The sequence below is a fragment of the Mauremys reevesii genome, linkage group 4 (assembly GCF_016161935.1).
Source record: "Mauremys reevesii isolate NIE-2019 linkage group 4, ASM1616193v1, whole genome shotgun sequence".
NCBI classification, from domain to species: Eukaryota; Metazoa; Chordata; order Testudines; family Geoemydidae; genus Mauremys; species Mauremys reevesii.
Genome location: NC_052626.1, coordinates 30,100,792 through 30,121,903, shown reverse-complemented (window position 1 = coordinate 30,121,903; position 21,112 = coordinate 30,100,792). Strand labels below are relative to the sequence as shown.

General features: G+C 38.3%; 1 protein-coding gene across 16 annotated transcripts; it reads right to left on the bottom strand.

Moving 5' to 3' along the window:
• Positions 1-114: 114 nt before the first annotated feature.
• ATXN3 (ataxin 3) lies at positions 115-19,480 on the bottom strand. Of its 16 annotated transcripts, XM_039537142.1 has the most exons (12): positions 19,225-19,335; positions 14,242-14,406; positions 13,755-13,799; positions 12,181-12,266; positions 11,626-11,692; positions 8,498-8,585; positions 8,071-8,203; positions 7,176-7,351; positions 6,339-6,462; positions 4,387-4,472; positions 3,471-3,492; positions 115-3,286 (listed from the first exon to the last, which is right to left on the bottom strand). In XM_039537142.1, the coding sequence occupies exons 1-11, from the start codon at positions 19,318-19,320 to the stop codon at positions 3,488-3,490; spliced, it is 1,071 nt and encodes a 356-aa protein (XP_039393076.1). In that variant the 5' UTR covers positions 19,321-19,335; the 3' UTR covers positions 115-3,286; positions 3,471-3,487. The 16 variants fall into 16 exon arrangements, with proteins under 16 accessions (XP_039393076.1, XP_039393079.1, XP_039393073.1 ...); XM_039537145.1 differs by lacking the exons at positions 3,471-3,492; positions 19,225-19,335 and adding an exon at positions 19,369-19,480; XM_039537139.1 differs by lacking the exon at positions 3,471-3,492.
• Positions 19,481-21,112: the final 1,632 nt, after the last annotated feature.

The following is a 21,112-nucleotide window of genomic DNA, read 5'->3' as shown; positions in this document are numbered from 1 at the left end:
TCTTACAAATGTCAGACTGGAACAAAAATGATTTATTCTCCTGCATAATGGGCTCTCTACTAATGCTACAATATTAGGATGAAACTTCAGTTTCAAAAGATGGCTACTGCTAGCAAAAGACTCAAATAGTTTAAACTTTATTTACAAAAGTGTTTCACAATTTATACATGTCAGTAAGTGCTTATCACTTAAAGAATGCACATTGAGAAAATGAGATCAGTTTTTATTGATGGCTTCTTGGCAGCTCCACACATTCTGTACTTTGGATCTACACTGTAATATGTGTATTGTCACTAGTTCATATTCACCTTTTCCTTTGGTGCAATTAATGTATGTAGCCTCCAGGGCTACCTCTTAACTAATTCCTAACAGGTCACCAGTCTGAGTGAGCTTATTACTTCTCAGAAGGCCAAGTGCACAATTAGCTCACTTAATTTTTAGATGATACCGTTTATTGAAAGGAATATGGTTATTCATAACATCCGATTCACTCTGTTGTGCCTTTTAAGCATTACATGATCTTACATTTCTTGTATGCTACAATACTTAGGCAGTGAGGTGGTTTGACATCACTAGAATATAAGAATTCAGATTTTTATATAGGAATGCTACAGTATATAGCCAAAGAAATATTAATTTATAACATAACATAACTGAAGAGGAAATTAGCAATTACCATGTCTTAAAAAAGAAGTCTTTTAACCAGTCTTTACAAATCTGTATCCATTTATAAAGATAAAATCCTGCATTTTAAATTAAGTCAAATAAGTTCATCCAGCTGTTGTCTGCCTCATGCCAAAAAGGAGAATGTTTATGACAGGCAAAATGTAGGCAGAAAAAAAGAAAAATCATGATGAATTTCCAGCCACACAAAAACAGTATTTCATGCTTTATATGCATCCTTTTTCACTTTCATTTACAAGGAACAGTCAATCTTGAAGCTGAAATCTATACTGATAGGTTTGTGCAGCCATTCAGCATTGCAAACCTGGGGGAGGGGGGGAAGGAGGGTGTTGTTTTTTGTTTTGTTTTTTAAAGCAGTAACTTTGTTTTAAAAACTTGGTGCAGCAGGCATGGCAAAAGAGTTAATCTGTTAGTCAATTAGGTAGACTGAAATGCACAACAGTATTGCCTACCAAGGATGAGAATGGTGGAACTAAAAAGCAATTCTAAAAAGCATTACTTGTCCTCTGGTCATATCCACATTGCCTTACTCATGCAAGTGTTCCTACTGAAATCAGTGGAAATTAAGCATACAAGTAAAGGAAACAAAATTTAGCCTAAGGATCTCTTTTACAGTAATATTCTAAGCCATCAAGAAGCCATCATTCTATACAAATCTTTACCAAAACCTAACGGCCCTTTTATATACAGTACTATTCTGTGCTGAATGTTTATTTCCATCTAATTATAATTCACTCTAACTAATTATAATTAAATACATTACTATGGTGCAATAGTATAATTTTAAAATATTTTGGTAAAGAAATCAAATGTATAGTTTCAAAAAATTATTCTTAGAAGGTCTGTGGCAACTGCTTACATACTAAATGAAAAACAGCTTAAACACCATACATCTATAACATATTTCCATATAATTTATATGTAAACAGAATTTATAGTTAAAGCACCATTTATGAAAAAAGAACATGTTTAAACTGTTGCAGTAAAGTTGAAAGCCAAATTTGGTCACTCTGTCACACATTCATCTTGAGTATCAAAGGGTAAGTCTTACAACTGATTGAACAAGCTAGCTTGCATACTTTGCTCCCCATTTTTCTCAGTAAGAGAAACAACATGATAAACAAATTGTAAGGTGCATGAATGAAGGCCATTCCTGAAAAAGCTGTAAAATTCTGACAAAATAGAAGATATTCATAAAAACATTTGAGAAAAAACATGCGCACACATACAAACATAAACAGTCAGTCTTAACAAAACTACTTGCACAGGGGTCATTTCAGATTGCAGGAATGCTCCTTAGATATGTGGCACTGAAGTTATGGCATCTAAATCTCTTTCTCCCTCCTTTCCCACCCCCACTCTCAACAAAGCTTGATGAACTAACTAACCAGGGAAGAGAGAGAGAGATTCTTACTAGTAGTGTGAAGGAAGAAATGGTGAGAGGCCAAGGTAAGGGGAGGAACTCAAAGAGAAAAAACATAAGACAAAACAGGAGAATTAGAAACAAGAATAAACTGTTTAGCCCAACTGCCAACATGTTATGTCTCTCTCACAGAAAAAAGTACCATCTCCAGTAAAGCCAACTTTGGCATTCGGTGGAAAGAGTATGAAGAGGTAGCCAAATCATCTGACCTAAAGTAAGAGAACTGGAGAAATCTTTGACATGAACCTTCTTTTAATGATGATTTTCAAATAATGCTAAAGGTACTGCAAGTACAAAAAATGTCGATCTTAAATCATTAAGATAACTTGGGTAGCATTATAATTACAAATATACTGAAGATTTTTCTTTTCAACTGCCAAGACCTCATGGTTTTGTGTTTCTCCTGCAGAAATGATCCTATCGCAAGCACAAAACAGCAAAGCAGAGAGCTCTGTTCTAGGTTCTGGGAAGCGAAATACCATCAATTCTTGCAGGAGAAACACAGAACCATGAACTCAGGTTCTAGAGGGTAAAAGATTGAATTAAATTTTTTTTAATTTTAAAATGTGCTTACTGGTTTTAAAATGTGTCCATATTTTCTATTAATGATTTAAGAGCCTAACTTTTTTGTATTTTTTAAATTATTATTGAATGGCATCTGAGTTCACTGATAAGAAAACTGCACTAATTTAGTAATTTTGTGCTGAATTCTCCAAGCAGCTGACAGTTAATAAGAAAAGAAGGTAAATTATACTTGCCTCTTATTTGGGGCATCCAACACACAGGCCCTGAGCCTACAAGGCACTTAACTTTGCTCACTTGAGTAATCCTCCTGAAGTCAATGAAACTACTCACCTGAGCAAAATTATGCATGAGTTGAAGTGTTTTTCAGCATCAGGGCCATAATATCTAAATTGGTGCAATATTTTTGTTATTTTCAGATCCCCTTTTAACTCTGCCCCCCTTCTTTTCATCTGTGGTTAGACAATATCCCATGTCTCTGAAATGAACCCTGCTTGTACAGCATCCACACAAGAATATTATAATGGAGATTGAGTGTTCTGACAAAAGAAAAAACATTTTGTCATTTCTTTTCTTCTGTATTCAGGCAGTTCCTAACAGTTTCCAAGGACATATTCATAGCTGCTTGAAGCATGTCTTCTTCACTCATATCACCTCCTGCCAGGAGACAAACATACACAAAATATTTATGTCTAATTACTTCTGGAATGCAGCTATAAAAAAGTAAACATTTTTCATATCACTTCTTGCCTCTTGTTTCTATTTGTTTATCATTCCATGTTTTTTCAGATGTCTTTTGCTTTTTTTGTTTTCTATTATCAAATGATCATTTCAGACTTACTTTTCAATGCACTGTAATCATTCTATAAAAAGATATGAAATAATGTATAATTAATTTTAGATCTTTGATATTTAACATTAGTAATGTTCACAGATTTATTTTCTCTCTCAATTACATTGTTAACATGTTTCCACACATAATTAAAAATAATACATTAGGCTGGAACAGACATATATTTTTTTACAAAACTTGAGAATAGACATTTAGAGAGAGAGATTTATTTTTCAACATGCATTCTGTTGTTGGTAATAAGAAGTGCTGCATACACCTACACCAAGAGCTACAATACTATATTCAACTAGAAAGAAAGTAAAACCAGAACCTGCTTGATCTAGGAGCAGTGCTGTGCACTCCCAAGAAGGAGAGATCTACATTCAATCACTATCTCTAGATTCTTAGGCCAACAGGGCTGAGAGCAGTGTGCAGGTAATGCAGTCCATTCGTATGGGACAGGTGATCTCATATCACTCAAAAGTGACCCTTTTGGCCAACACAGCAGAACAGGCTCTCTAAGAGCCCTATTATATCCTCCCCAGCAAGAAAAATAGTGGCTACGTCATGCAGCCCCAAGGGCAGTTGTTAGGAGAATTAAAAAGGGGGGAGAAGGGATAGCTCAGTGGCTTGGGCATTGGCTTGCTAAACCCAGGGTTCTGAGTTCAATCCTTGAGGGGGCCCACTTAGGAGTCTGGGGCAAAAATCAGTACTTGGTCCTGCTAGTGAAGGCAGGGGGGCTGGACTCAATGACCTTTCAAGGTCCCTTCCAGTTCTAGGAGATATACCTATCTCCAATTTATTTATTTATTTATTTTTAAGGCAAGGAAAATTGGGGAACTGTTTTTCAGCAGAGAGAAAACCCACCAGGGAAAAACCTAGATTAACATCTGTGTTGAAAACCATAGGTTGAATAAAACAATACCTGGGTCTGTTCCTAGTGCATTTGAACTTGTAGTTGGTTTATCATGGAAATCTGGGGTCTGGCCTTGCTGCGACTGTTGCTGCTGTCTGAAATTACCAAAATAGTTTAAATTAGTGAAAAAACAAAACTAGGAGCACAAAAATAGTATAAACTAGACAAACTTCTAAGTTCCTAGTATCTGGTAGAGTTCAAGTTACCACATTTATACTTTAAGAAAATATTACCAGACACAAAACTGACCGTGAGATAATCCAGAATCTCTGGGTTTTATATTAGGCACTCACTTCACTATATTCTGATCCCTGCAAATAATTTGATCCACACACAAAAAAAGGCAGAAAATAGATAGCTACCTACTATCAACCTTAAGGAACCCATAGTGGGTAGTTAGAATTATGAAAAAGGGAACTTTTAAAATGTATTAAAGTAGTACTGTCAACTTAAAAATCTTATGTTCTAAACAAAGTTTCTTTACATATGTTCAACACCATACATTGTGCAGCGTTGTCAACCCTCCAGGATGTCCTGGAGTCTCCAGGACTTCAAGATTAATCTTTAATTAAAGATAATGCCATGTGATGAAACCTTCAGGAGTTCATACAACCAAAGTTGGCAACCCTATATGCAGGGTTGTTGTAGTTGTGTCAGTCCCATGATATGAGAAAAACAAGGTAGGTGGGGTAATATCTTTTATTGGACCAACTTCTGTTGGTGAGAGAGAGATGCTTTCGAGCAGAGTGTAAGCGTGAAAGCTTGTCTCTCTCACCAACAGAAGTGGGTGCAATAAAAAATATTAACCCACCCACTTTGTCTCTTTTATATCATACATTAAAAGACAAAACTTTAAAACACCAGAGAACGTCACAATTTATACCATTTAATTTTAACATTTATATCAGCTTTGATATTTTTCAATTATATCAGATTCACTTTCAGTTCCTTACTGCTAGGGTTCCACACATTGCAGGAAAATATTTAGTTGTTAAAAAACTGTTTTTACTGAGTTTTTTTTTTTTTTAATTGTGAAACATTTCCCTGGATCTGAGGCTTTACATCTGTTCCCCCCTCCCCCCAAAATTTACATACAGGTCCAAATTTAAATCCACAGTCTCCATTTAAAGCTCCTCATCTTGTCGTTATTGTCTTTTTCTGAAGTCCTGTTCTGACACCTCCCCTCTGCAAAAAAGTAATTTTTCATTCCATGGAAAGCCAATGAGTGAGAAATATTTGGATGGTGTTAGGCACCATCATATGCCCTTGCACCCCAAATCCCTTCAATTCAAATGTCTGGCATTCTCATCCACAATCTTATCCCCTTGCTACTTCACTTTTCCTTCTGGTTCCCCTCTCTTTCCTCACTAGAAGATCAAGATAGAGAGAAGGAAAAGCAATAGTAACAACGGAAGAGATGCAACTGGTTTATAGTTCTGAAGCAGAAGCTGAATTGGTATTAAGAATCTACTTGCTATGGTTAGCAGAGAACAAGCTCTGCCTAACATTTTGTTCAGAGGGGGAAGGACTCAATAGATGAAAATTATGTGACTCTCCCTGCATTTCTCTCTCACCTCTCAGGCACATACCCCCACTAAATATTGATTGTTTTTTTTTCATGGAGTGTACTCTCATTAAATCATGAAGGACACATACCCTCTATAAAATAATTAGTGTTATTTACAACAATACTCCTAAAGACTTCATATAAAACAGTATCTTAGTACCTATGTGTGCACATAGCTGGACCTTTACCTTACGGCAAACAATCTCCTTCTAACTAGTATCTCAAGTAACTAATTAGAAGCTACAGGATTTCCAGAATACAGTGCTAAAAAGGCCATTAAAAAAAAAAAGATAAATAAAGCTAAATCTGACCTCAATGTGTGAAAAAAATATTCTACTATCCTAAAATATAATTACTTCAACAAGCAAATTCAGTTTTTCACCAGATACTTTACTTTTCAAAATATGTCTGTCTTCTCCTTCGCAGCTCTTCTGAAGAAAGAGATTCAGACTGACTTATACCAGACGAATGTGGTATATTCTGCGATACAGAGTCTGAAAACTCACTTCGATGACCTCCTAAAGTTAGAACATGGTATTTCATTACACCAATCAAGACGGGAAATTTTAAACTAACAAATGTAACAAAGCTAAAATTACCTCTCCAAATCTCGATGAAGAAAAAATTGTTTATAACATGATCATCATATACAATTATCTAATCTCTATTACTACAGACAAAAGTCTTGAAACAATAGATCTGGTGAGGAGTGAATGGCTCAGGGATTTGGGGAACAGAGAACTTCACTTGAAGATCAACAGTTCAAATCTACCCATGCAGTAGCCAACCTAAAAATTAATGACAGGTTTCAGAGTAGCAGCCGTGTTAGTCTATATCCTCAAAAAAAACAGGAGTACTTGTGGCAACTTAGAGACTAACAAATTTATTTCAGCATAAGCTTTTGTGGGCTACAGCTCACTTCTTCAGATGCATAGAATAAGATGAACTTTCAGTATACTTCCTAGCGATCAACTATTCACATCATCACTGACAACATTTTTAAGAGTCACAAGGAAAGGACCAAAGTTCACACTTAAGCACTTCTTGCTTAGGAGGCAGACTTTCCAGAGGGCCTGATCAGTGGGCCTGAGACACATTCACAGGGAAAACAGCTACTGTAGTTGACCCTATGAACAGATTTCAGCTGTCAAATTTCACTTTTCACAAGAACTCAACTAGTCAAAGTGATCACTGGATAAAATTGTAGCTTCTTTTAAAGTAAGTCTTTTACCTTGCATACTAAGTTGAATGGCTCTACGAAGATCAGCTTCTTCATCTTCCATATCAATTTCCTGTTTACTTAGAGCAAGGGCTCTTTGGAAATTCTCCTCATCTTCATCTAACATGCCTGTTCCATCATAGGGATGGTTAACGTCTAAAGCTTGTTCCAGGTCAGTTTTTTGCCCCCTGCAGAATAGATATCTCATTGCAATTAGCCTTAGATAACATTTTCATTTGAATCTCATAATAAAGAATAATACTTTGCGCGTTGATTTAGCTCTGCATTTTCAAGGTACTGTAAAAACATTCTTATCTGCACAACACACCTCTGAGGTAGTTAAATATTTCCCCCTTTTACAAATGAAAAACAGAAATACAAAAGAAATTAAGTGATTTGTCCACAATCACAGTGCTAGTCAGTGTCACAGTGAAGGGCAGAACTCAGAAGTTTGTGGTTCCCAGTCCCATGCTCTATCAACTAGGCTATATTGCCACACAAGATCTCTGTTTTTACCTATTGCAGAGCCATGGAAGTTAACCTGTATACCAAGAGAAAGGAACATTTATGAAGTAATTCCTTTGAAAATTTAAAGCTCTCTTAAATCTCTTTAAAAGCAATAAAATTTAAACATGATAAAATGGAACAAAACTATACCGGGCTGACTAGAGTATTTTAAAATGTTTTAAGATTTGGAAACATTTAAGGATTAATGTTGTACTTGTAGGATAAATCAGAAAATAGCAGCTTTACAACTCAGTGAAATTATAATAGTATATATAATGAATTAGAGGTACCTAATACTACTTTGTAAGTTTACTTAGAAATAAGTGCCTTGGTTGTAGGCATCAGTCGCTAAAAAAAATCATGTTCAACACTATTAAAAATAAATTTTTATTTACCTTACCTTTCATCTCTTGATTGTGCAGTCTCTTCCCCAATCAGTTTTGGTCGCTGCATCTGCTGTACCTGAATCATTTGCAGTAGTTGGTCAGCCTCACAATCTGGCAGGTCACCCTTTACAACAAATATAGAATAACCTGGGAATAATAAAAGCAGAAATACTAAGTATAAAGTGTGTGGATTATTAAATACCCCCAACTAAATATACCATGAAATAAAAAAAGATGTAATTTATTACCAGCAATATAATAGACATTCAATATTACGCTTTGCCACTCATTATAAGGATTGTATAGTTATTTCACCAATTCAGTCACAAAACTGATGTAAGATAGACTGGATACAAACACTCTTATAAATAAAGGTTAATTATCTGAGTTTAATCATGTGCTTTCAGCCAATGAGGTTTAACATTTGCAAACTAGTATTACCTTCCTGTTGTAACTGAGCCAAGAAAAGTGCAAGGTATGTATCTGATATTAGTTCTGGACCCATCAGGAGAGAGTTCAAGTTAAACCACTATAATTTGAAAACAAAAAAAGATTTGAGAGAAAAAAATTAGCATGGAATTTATTTTTGGGCAATCTGGTCAATTTCCACAATGAAATATCGGATTTGTAAACTAATCATGTGAAACATCAAAAATTCCTTTCAAGCACAAAAGCACAACAACATAAGTATTGCACCTGCCACCCTTCAAACAGTCCTCAGCTGACACAAACTCTGAAACTTTATAGGGAAATTTATGTAACTTCAGGCTTCCTCCCTACTCATATCAGGAGAGTTTAAAGGGGAGAAATTTGAACAATTTTTATGTCATGGTTTCTGCTGTTACTTTATGATACTGTTTGTTCTGGTTTGCAATATTTGTTCTTGGAGATTGTCATTTGATACACTGAGGGTTTTTTTCCTTCTGTCACTCCACCATAGATTCATATTTGTAGTGGAAAGTGGACAGAATCCCTATTTAAAGGGATGGCTGAAGAAATAGTTGAGTGTTTTCTCTTAAGAATATGTGTAACAGTGCTGCCTTTAACTGCGGATACTATAAAAAAAGATTGCTTTAATCATAGGTAACTGGTTTCTCTACATGTATTTTAAAGATAATTATATCAACCAAGTTCACTTGGAATGCTTTTATCATCTGTGTCACAAACACAGCCTATATTAGGAGGCGGCGAGACAGGATATAAAGATGTGTCCGTATAAATCACTGCGCGCACACATACTCCAAAAGGCCAATTAGTCATTAATAGTAATTATGGTAATAACTGAAAATGTATCCAATTTGGGGAGAGATGGATATTATAGGAGCCATTAAAACTATCAGACCTATCTCTTCACAACACTCTTCCATTGTGCTAAAATCATGACCTTCCAGAACCACTTCAGATGGCAACAGAATTCAGTTTCCTTTCCATACAATTCTTGGCCAATCTACTGAAACTGTCAACAAGAGTACTAATTAATATATAAGTATATTCTTTGTGATAGAGGCTAATGTCCATTGATAGCTAGAATGAGACTATTAACTTATTTCAGATGCTACTGAACCACCAGTTACTTTTGGGCCCAATCCTGCAACATTTTAAACACATTTAAATGAAATCAGTGGACTCCTCATGTCCTTGAAGTAGAACATGCATGTGTCTGCAGGATTGGGGTCTTGATTACTGTTCACCTGGAATAGAGTCATCAAATAGTTCCATATCATACGGCCAACATTTTACCCCATTCACGCCACAAAATTTCCTCTTAAAAAAAAAAATTTTTTTTTAAATCCATCCCCAAATGATGTGTGGGCCAAGGGTGTGGGGTAGAGATAAAAAGGTAACGTATTGATATATGTACGTGAGTGTTGGGCTTTTAAAATGGGGATTGAAGAAAAAACCTTTTCGAGATAATAGTTTTACTTTATAGTATAACAAATAATAGAGATGAACGAGTCAAATTAATGTTTCCTTCATTGAGCTAATCTATATTGTCTAGGGATGGATTAACAATTTATAAAATGAATCCTCCTTCTGTATCACTCTCTGAATAGACACCAAGAAGTGCTTTATTGTGATTATAAACTATGTAATATCTAAAAAAATAAAGTTTTAAACCCAATTTTATTTTTATTTTTAAATCACAGTGACAGAATAGCAGCTTACCAAAAAAAATCTGAACTACACATATGCATTTAGCCTGGAATGCTCTCCCCCATCAGATAACAGTTTTAAAGTGAACACTAATGTCCCTTTGATATAAAACATGAAAAAATGCTTACAAAATGAACATAAATTATTTTTAAACTAATCCTGAATGTAAAGTCTGTAATGTATTCCCCATTTCCACCATTTACGCCAGATGTCATTTCCACTTGAAGTAAACCACAATCTAAGTGCACTTTTGAAATTTGTATTGGCCTGAAAAATCATCACTAGTATAAGGCAACACTTGCAGCCAAACCACTTTGAGCTTTAATTTTTTAACAAAGAGGCTTTATCGGGAATGTTTGGTGCATTCAATGGGCCTTTTCAGCAGAAAACAAAAAGTTTCAGTGCCATATTGAGAGCAGTGGCCTGGTTAGTTTCATCTACAAAAAGTTTACTTATTTTTTCTCACCTGGATGTCAGCATGGCTGCAGCTTCCAAAAACCTTATTCATGGCTATGTGAGCTCCTTTCCATTATTATAGATGTTTTTACAAAGTTTACTTTAGGAGTGTTTTATACATTTTAAAAATGTAGTTTAGTTATATGAAGTATTATAGAATGTCATCTAGAAAGGGACAACTTTGATTGGTATTCTATCTCTGTGTGTTAAAAAGACCCAACTTTTTCTGATCTATCTGGCTGTTTGGTTATGAACACTTTATACAGGCACACCATCCCTTATTTTTAGGGATCTATTTTACTATTTCTAATTTAATTCCTCCTAGAAGCTCTCCTAAATCTTACAGAGTTAAAAGCTGCATTTCTACTTTTCCCACTACAATCCCTACTAATACCTCTCCAATGTTGGCAAACATAAATATTCAAAGGTCTAATGTGTTAATCATATTTCCCATATACTGACTAGCCATTTAAGATGCAGAAACTACCTGCAATGTATTTTTACAGTACCAATGTAATAGTATGTGTAATGCAGCAAAAAAAAAAAAAAAAATCTGACCCTCAGTACCTCTTTATAATGTATAAAGATGACCTCAAACTTTTTTCGAAAGTATGATTTTTCTGGCTGTTTGTTATATTAAGTCTTCTCTCTTTTCTGACGAATATGTAGTGATGTCACATAAAGCTGTAACCAGAGCTGCAGCTCTTGCTTCTTATAACAGCATGCAGATTCTTAGGGGATCTGATCCAGAGTCCTTCCTTATGCAAACATTAATGCCAAGCTGCCTGGCAGCATTATGATATAAATGAGCATTTACCCAACCTATTTATTTGGGATAGTCTAAAACAAATTTCAACCCAGACCTTCAAAAGATGAAAGGCCAGCACATGGCCTCATTGCAACCATTCTTTCCACCCCCGCTCTGAAGTCAACTTTTAAATAAAAAAAGACAAGGTCACCTGTTTTCCTAACTTTCGAACTGTAAACCAGTGTTCCTTATAATTACAAATAAATGATCTTTCATTTCTGCAAAAAGAAAAACACAAGGTATACATAAAATTAAATTCTCTAATATTGGAGCTCATACTAACTTTTAAATTATTTGTTATCACTAATTTATAAATAAATTACAATATTTTGGCAATACAACGTAAGTATTGATGCTATAGAGTGTTTAAATTGCTCTTATTATAATTCATAACATTTTAAAGTGTTCTTTTTAATTATGTACTGAAGTCTATATAAACCTGGTAATGTCATAAAGCATATATGACATCACATGCAACTCAATCAGCATACTGTGATGCCACAGATACTGAGATGTCATGAAGGCTCAGAGGACAGATCATATTAATCCCCAAAATACGAAAAATAAAAGGCTGAGGGGATAAAAAAGGAAACATCAAAATGTAACAGAGCTTGAAACAGTAATTCTAAAAGAAACTTAGTAATCACAGATTTTCAGCGTTACTTGTCTGTAAAATGAAAGCAGGGTGCTAAAAAGAAAGTCTTACATAGGGTCGATCCCGAGCCTCTGATACTCTGGGCTGTTGAAGAGGATTAGTTCTAAACCCCAAACTTTCAAGGCATTGCTTATAACCTGTCAAAAAATAGTACTTTTCATGAGACAAACCAGTCAACTCCAAATTTAAGCAATGCAACCATTTTAATCACTATGAACAATTATATTGTTTTCATAAAGCTGTGCTTTTAAAAAGTTGATATAAAAAGGAAACCTCGGGATCAGAATATTCAAAATGCAACCTTCATGAATCTACGATCACCACACAACATAGATAGCATATACAACAAAGATGAATTACAAAACTACAGTTTGACAGAGAGATTCTCGCAAAGCACACCTCCTTGATTAGGTTATAGTCTTATATCCAGCTGTATGCTTATTACCTTCTTATTTTCACCCTCAAAACTACATTATTAAAACTGTTTGGCATTTTGCAGCCATTAAGATAACACAAGAAACAATATTAGGGCTACTTTTAACATATTTAGGGATCATCTACTCTCATCCTTTCTGAAGACATGTCCACTAAGGCTTTTAACTCACATAGGTCCTTAACTTTGCTACACTACAAACTAGAACCAAGTTGCAACAAGATCCCTGACTCCATTACAACTTGTGTAGACCTGAGCATCAAGGCTTACCAAAAATCCTAGACTTCCAACTAGGGATCTCCCTAATATCTGCTAAAGTTCTAACTCATTTTAAACATTAATCAGTACGTTTGAAATTTATGGATGAAATCAAACCTCTTAACACTACTCACTTAAAGCTGTTTGGGATAAAGGTATGGGGAGATTAACAATTCATCCTCACCTCAGCCAGTCAAAAGTGTAGCAAGTGAGCAAAGAAATGGTAGAGCAAGAAAGTAGAAACAAAGTAGGAAGCAATTTTTATCAGCTTCAAGGTCACTGCAGCACAATTAGGAAGTAAGGAATTGCCATGCTGGCAATGGCAGAAAATATATTTCAGAAATGAGACTGGGAAGTAAAGTTAGCAAATAAAAAGAGAGCCCTGTGCATCTACAAAACAGAGTAATGGGAACAGAAGTTTACATGAGAGTATGGAAAGAAATACTGACCAACATACATGGGGGCCACAAGAAGAGAAACAAAAGGTACAGAGCATGACCTAGGGATCCAATATAGATAGAAGCTACTACTCTGGGATTTTTTAATGGGGTTTTTGGTTCTATTACAGGTATTTAAAAGATTCGCTACATATTAAGTAAATTCCCTTTTTAAAAATAAACTTTTTTCCAAATAGCTCTAAAGTTTCAGAAGTGTGAAATAAAGCCTTTGGAACACAAATTCTGCAGCCTTTTCATTTTGCAGATTACTTTGTAAGAGAAGGATTCTGTCATGGACCCCGTAATCACCAGGAAGGCCTCTGTAATCCATAATTTAAACCCGATGCTCTAGAAAGCCAGAACTCTCCTGCATTAATCCTACACACTAGAAATTGGAGAAGAATTACTAAATGTTATCAAAATTCTTTTGAAGAAAATATATATAATGCAACTTCACTGGTTGTAAGAAACTGTTCTGACCACAGAGTCATGCTTACTTGAATGGAGAAGTAGCCACTGTCATCCATATTTCCAGAAGGCTGCTGTTCAATGTGGGTGGAGGAGAAAAAGAAAAATTGTGATCAGCTCACATTTCTAAAAAGGTTTATGAGAAATCAAGTGTAAAAATAAATACAATCGTGTACACCTACAACAGAGACTCTGTACACCCATTTCAAAAGACTGCTTGCCCTGCCCAAAATACACTTTTAGTGAAAAAACTCAATCCCATATCCTTCTCTCCATGCCTGTAAGATGGGGATAATATATTTCTCATAGAAGTGTTGTGATGCTGTAGTAGTGAATTAATGTCTGTAAATGCCAATTTAACATACTTGTCTGAAAAAGACTATAAAATTGAAAAGCATTATCACTTGAAAATGGAGCTCCCATAACAAAGCAAGAATGGCAAATTTGTAAAACAAAAAATTATGTTTCAAAAAGGCAAACAGATGTCAAGCAATCTAACGTTAAAATGATTGTTACCTGTAAAAACGTTCTGTACTCTTCACTAGACACTCCTCCCTCTGCCATTCTTATTCTCTCTTCCTCATCTAGCTGCTGTGCAATAGAAGATAACTCCACAGGGCTAAAATATTCCCCTTGTAGTAAGTTATTCAGACAGTGCTGAGCGCACAATGAGCCTTCTTGCTAAAATTGTAAAGGAACAAAAATATATACAAGAATTGTTTAAATGTTTTATTATATCTTCGTTGCTTCAATCATCTATGTTTGCCAAGGGAGTATATTTACCCCCAAGCTTTCCTACAGTGCATTACTTGTCTCCATGCCTGTAAGACCCTGGGTTATTTCTCAAGAAATGTAAACATTTTTAGTCCGTAAGTTTACTTTTAATTTAGAAGATAATTTAAGAATTGGCCAGTGACAGAAGTCTCTGCAGACTGATGAAGTCACAGAGGGACTCCAACTATTCTTGCAAACAGCAGCAGCTACAGACTTCATTCTCTCCCAGGCAGCCTCCACATGTGACTCTCTCATTCTCCATACCAGATGCACTTGTCCCATATAAATCTCCCTCTTCTTTTCTCTCCACAACAGTGCCATGTACCCCTGCGCAGTCATGCCTGCGGCAGTCCCGCTGGTTCCAGCAGCGCGGTTGAGCTCCCGCGAGAGAGGCGAGAGCTCCAGACGCTCACCCCTCCCCGCCCCGGGATGGAAGAAGAGGAAGACCCGGACGGGGACTGGGGGGGGCGGCGCGGCGCCGCTGCGCGCTGCTTGGGGCAGCCTACTTTGTAGAGCCGCCCCTGCATGTACCCCTATGTCGCTTCCCCCATCATGGATATACACCCGTAGGCAGGGGCAGGCAAACTTTTTGGCCTGAGGGCCGCATCAGATTTCCAAAATTGTATGGAGAGCTGGTTAGGGGAGGCTGTGCCTCCCCAAACAGCCAGGCGTTGCCCGCACCCCGCTCCCTATCCGACGCCCCCTGACAGCCCCCCCCCCAGGACTCCTGCCCCATCCACCCCCCCGTTCCCTGATGGCCCCCGGGACCCCTGCCCCATCCACCCCTCCATTCCCTGTCCCCTGATGGCCCCGGGACCCTGCCCCCACCACCCCATCCAACCCCTCCTCTCATTCTTGACTGCCCCAAGAACCCCTGCCCCTGACTTCCCCACCACCACCCCATCCACCCACCCCAGGACCCCTACCACCCTGTGCCCCACCCTCTGACTGTCCAGACCCCTATCCACACACCCGCCCCGACCACTCCCCCCAAACTCCCTTGCCCTCTATCCACCCCACCCCCTTACCATGCTGCCTGGAGCACCGGTGGCTGGGGGTGCTACAGCCGCACCGCCCAGCTGGGGCCAGCCGTGCAACTGCACAGCAGAGAGCACCGGATCACGCCGGGCTCTGCAACTGCGCTCTGCACTGCCCCAGGAGCTCGCAGCCCGGCTGCCCAGAGCATTGTGCCAGCGGTGCAGTGAGCTGAGGCTGCAGGGGAGGTGGGAAGAGCAGGGGAGGCGCCGGGGCTAGCCTCCCAGGCCAGGAGCTCAGGGACCGGGCAGGAGGGTCCCACAGGCCAGATGTGGCCCACGGGCTGTAGTTTGCCCACCTCTGCACGTAGGCCATGAAGACTTTATAAGTTTGCCTCAAACTGATGCATCTCTTAAATGCATCCAAATATACACATGTATATAGCATGTGTTTTCCAAAGTAAATAGAAATGCATATTTTTGTATTTTTTTTACCTTAAGAACTTCAATATACATGCACTTTCAATCATATGAAAGGCATTCCCATTTATTAGGGACTCTTGAAAAAGTTGGTTTTGAAGATTCTATGTGAATCAGATTTAAAATATAAGTCAAAGCATCAAGAAAATCTTTGTAAGAGAATGATAGGGAAATTTTTAAACCCTACTTCATTGAAAGTCCTCATGGGATTTGCCCCAAATATTTTTACCATCCTAAGATAATATATAGTATGCAAATGTTCAGGTGCACTGGGGTTTTTCTTTGGTGACATTAAGGGTGAATTGAGGGGCAAGCAGGGGAAGGCAAGAAAATTAGGCTCATAATTTATAACTGAAAGTAGCTTTAACCTTAAGTGTGGAGACATAGCATTCTTTCATAATTAGAAGCCTCCTCGTTCAACCTTGTCCTGACATACATTTGTGCTCTGGCCATTCATTTATTAGAGCTTTCAACATTTTACCCTAGAGCAGAACTTCCTGTCTTTTACAGTAGTGGCTCCTTAGGCATGGAGCTTGCCCCCCTTAGACCTATCTGAAAAGGTATCCCTACCTACCTTTTAAAATTATATTATTTTCTTTTCACGCTTGATTTTATGGTTAAGAATTTGATGTGTGTGTATTAAAATACTTTAACTATAAACACGTAAGCAGCATTCTGAATACTTTGGAGGAAATGGGGGCACTACCAGTGAACTGAAATGCAGATCTTTATTAAAAATGATGTTACATACACACTTGTTCACATTTTTCCCCAGTGAAGGCAATTAAAATTGAGGGCATGGTAAATAATGAAGAGAACAGGTCACTGATTCAGAGTAATTTACATCACTTGGTGAACTGGCCACACACAAACAACATGCATTTTAATATGGCTAAATGTAAATGCATACTTCTGGGAACAAAGAATGTAGGCCATATTTTCAGGATGGGGAACACTATCCGGCAAAGCAGTGACCAAAAAGATTTGGGTGTCAGGGTGGATAATCAGATGAACATGAGCTCTCAATGGGACGACATGGCCAAAAGAGCTAATGCGAGCCTGGGATGCATAAACAGGGGAATCTCGAGTAGTAGTAGAGAGATCATTTTATCTCTATATTTGGCTCTAGCACAACCACTGCTGGAATACTGTGTCCAGTTCTGGTATTCACAATTCAAGAAGGGGGTTGATTAATTGGAAAGAGCCCAGAAAAGAGCCATGAGAATGAGTAAAGGATTAGAAAACATGCCTTATGGTGACAGACTCAAGGAGCTCAATCTATTTATCTTAACAAAGAGAAGGTTAAGGGGTGACTTGCTCACAGTCTATAAGTACCTACATGGGGAACAAACATTTAATAATGGGCTCTTCAGTCTAGCAAACAAAGGAATGACACAATCCAATGGCTGGAAATTGAAGCTAGGCAAGTTCAGACCAGAAATAAGGCATACATTTTAATGCCAAGAGTAATTAACCATTGAACCAATTCACCAAGGATTGTGGTAGATTCTTCATCATTGTCAATTTTTAAATCAAGATAGAAAAACATCCAAACAGACAAATTCCAGGAATTATTTTGGGGAAGTTCTATGGCTTGTTCTATACAGGAGGTCAGACTAGATCATCACAATTCTGGCTTCAGAACCTATGAAAATAATTATTACAACAGAATAAAAATATATGTTGTTTACTGCTTAAGATATCTAACTAGATGTTTTATCTCTACCTAAGTAATCTAACTACTAAATTGTCAAAGAGCAAGTATGTTTCCATATACGGAAACACATTTCCTGTACTGCAGACTGATGTAAAATATTTGCAGTTTACACCACTTACACAATAAATGGCAATTATTTTGCAACATAGATTAAAGGGCAGAGTATAAATAAGAATATCAATCTTCAGCAGAATTACTTCTATCATTCCAATCCTATAAAGCCATCTTTCCACAGTAACTTATTTTAAAACAAAAAATGTTGGGGTTTTTTGTTTGTTTTTTAAATTCCCCTCCTACACATGGCAGTCTAGGTCAGATAGGAACTAGTTTGGTTTAATTACTGTATCTCTTAATAACTAGAGCAATCTGCATTTACAAAAGAAAATTTATTAAGAATGACCAATTGAAAAACAATTATTAATAATAAAGATGGCTAAAGAAACTAAATTACAGGAAACACATAAAGAAGACACTAGAATGTGATGGTGTGATATAGAGATTATTGTTTAGGAGTTTGGAGGCAATCATGAGTAGCAGAAGTACTTGTCACCTGAAACAAAATATTTAACACGCATATGGTGCTTTACATTTTCAGAAGCACTGTAGAAGACATTAAATAAATTTTAACAACACCCACTTTGAAATAAGTGTCATAATCTCCACTTTGTACATGCAGAAACCGAGGCAGAGAGAGGTTGTCATGAGCAAAGGCACAGCAAGACAGAAGAAGTCAGGAATAGAGCTCATATCTCCTGCTTCCCATCTTTATACTCATTTCTCATTTAAGCAATGCTGCCTTTCTCAAGAGAGTAAAAACTTCATTCTGCACGATCAAGTTCTCTATATTTATCTTTAAAGGACCAAGAAAAAAATCAGGAAATAAACTCAACATGAAAAAAGTTGTCTATATAAAAGGAAGTAATATTGACACTTGTTTGTGACCACTTTTGAAGCTTTATAGACTTATTTGTCCAGCCATTTTTTTGAAACCACTCAGCTGGTAGAAACTTCAGTATTGGCAAGTTATGCCAGCAGACTGCCCGAGAAACTAGATTCCCCTTCTGAAAGGGGACTAGATTTCGTCTAAGATGTATTTAGTTGAACTGTCATTTCACCTGGCTCTCCCCTTCCACTTGAGAGGAATCTTATCAGCACTAAGATGTTATAGTAAGGGGCAATATGACTTCAAGTTCAATTGGATAAAAGAATGTAGTCAGGGGGTTGTTTTGGGGAGTGTTTAAAAGACAGTTTCAAGTACTACCCTACTCTAAGTCATCCACGGGACGGAGGGAACTCACCACCCCCGGCTCCCAGCCACTGGCTACGGCTCCCCTCACTTCCCCCGCCCCAGGATGCCGCTCCGCTGCCACCTGCCAACCCCCTCCCCGCCTTAGGCTACCGCCCCTTCCTTCCTTTCCTCTCCCAGCCCAGCCCCAGCTCCTACCCAAGCCTCTGAAATACCCCCCCCAACCGCTGGCTCTCTGCGGCGCCCCCCGCCCACTCCCGAGCCCCGCGCTCAACCGTAAGCGCCCCTTCCCCTCGCCGCACACTCACCCTCTCGTGGAAGATGACCTCCATGTTTATTTGTCCCAAGCCAGCAGCGGCCTCCACCTCACGTGACCACATCCCAGCCCCACAGCAGCCAATCATCGCAGCAGCCCCGCACCCCCTCGCCCTCTGCCCACCACGTGATCTTACCCCGCCCAATAAACCACGGCCTCTCCAGCGCCGTGACAGTCATGTGATCACAACATCAGTGCTTGCGCTGGCGTCCTGGGGGCGGGGATTGCGGGAGCCAGAAGCGGCTTCGGGGTTCCCATAGCTGGCGCGGGCGCCCCCTATCGGCTGCCGTGGGGAGTGGGGGATGGACGCCGCAGTCAAAGCCTCAGGCCCGAGCTCATAGCTGTGGTCTGAAGAGCTTTGTTAGCGCTTACAACCACTTGATTATCCAGGCGGTCTCAGCTGTCTGCCCTGTAACGCGTTGGCTGGAGCTGTGCATAGGACCCCCACCCTGTGTGTCACAAGCCCTGTATTGCCAGGAGCTGATGGAGATTATCCTGCACCTCCATGGTATTTTAAGGGGGCAGGGTTGTGCTTTGTGAGCAGCAGGGTCTGTTTTATTCCTACAGGGGCCAGGTCCTTCCAAAATCCACCTTGTTCAGTGTGGTGATAATTAAGTCTGTTAGCCACAGTTTTGTCACAATGCCCATATACTATTCTACACTAACTCAGTCAGAAATGAATTTAATTCACTTTCAAAGCAAATTATCCCATTTCTCATAACTGTCCGTTTAATTGAAGGAAAGAATTGTCAGCTAAATTCAGTGCATTTGAATGAAAAGAGGCTCCTGCTGAAGGCCCTGTCAGTCTGTATGAATTGTGAAGGCCATTTCCTACTCTCCCCTTTATCAGTACAAATGGTGGCATTTGAAAACTAATGACTATGATTTATTTTTTTAATTAAGTGAACCAGCTGTCTGCTCTGCTGACTTAAACCTCTTTCTCTCTCTGCTTTCCCTAAACTCATTCATTTCAACCAATATAAGGAGGATGCAAATGAAGAGGATGGAGAAAGCAAGGGAGGGAATGGCTACCACTTGGCAATGAAGCGAGGTAGACATAGGCAACAGCCAGTCATAGACACTCTGGTACATAAAATATTAATATTGAACGCAAGGGAGGAAAAAGAGGGAAGGGAGAGTAGAACACAGAGAATTTGGCAGGGAGGTGCTCCAGCAGGAAGGTGGGGCTAGAATGGAGCAAAAGGGAAAAGAGAAGAGACATTTTTAAAGAGTGCAGCAGCATCAGAAATCTGTTAGGCTCTTGCCAAACATGAGGAAGATACAACTCCTTTCCCAAAAAGTTTACTGAGACAGAACAAATCTGGTCATGCTCATCCTCAGTAAATAGGAAAAGAGAGAAAGAATCAACCAGCAAAGATAAAATTACCTGTTTTGTCTTATACCTGTATTGCCCATCACTGTAATATCTGAACACTAAGACTCTCAGATACCAGAATGATGGGCATAGCCCGACCACATAAACTGATCAGTGCTAGGATGAACTCTTGGCTAGCGCATGTAATTTATGCTACAAATCCATCAGAACATTGTTTAGGTGGATGACATTTCTAGAGTACAGAAAAATGGCTCTTCCAAAGGAGCATGTCCTAACAGTAGGTGCTTAATTTGGAGTTTTCCTCTTTCCAGATGAGCTGTCCCAGTAGTCTACCACTTCATGTGTGATAAATTATGGGCTTTCAGGGAGGCAATATATTCTGATTACTATCCTATTCTGGCTCTGTCATCATTTAGGAGAAACAGAAGTGGGAAGTACTGACACCACTGCACAATGACTAAAAAGTCTCACCTCCAGTGCTCTCTATAGCATCATTCTAAATTCAACACCACAGGGATCTTGGTGTAAGTTAATACTGATACCA

Bases quoted from the DNA above. Each gene is read 5' to 3' on its own strand.
- ATXN3 (XM_039537139.1), bottom strand. From the start codon at position 19,320: ATGATTGGCTGCTGTGGGGCTGGGATGTGGTCACGTGAGGTGGAGGCC. The intron at 11,693-12,180 runs GTAAGACTTTCT...TTCTTTTTGCAG, and splicing joins AGGCTCGGGATCGACCCTAT to AAATGAAAGATCATTTATTT. The intron at 7,352-8,070 runs GTAAGGTAAATA...TCTATTCTGCAG, and splicing joins GCACAATCAAGAGATGAAAG to GGGGCAAAAAACTGACCTGG.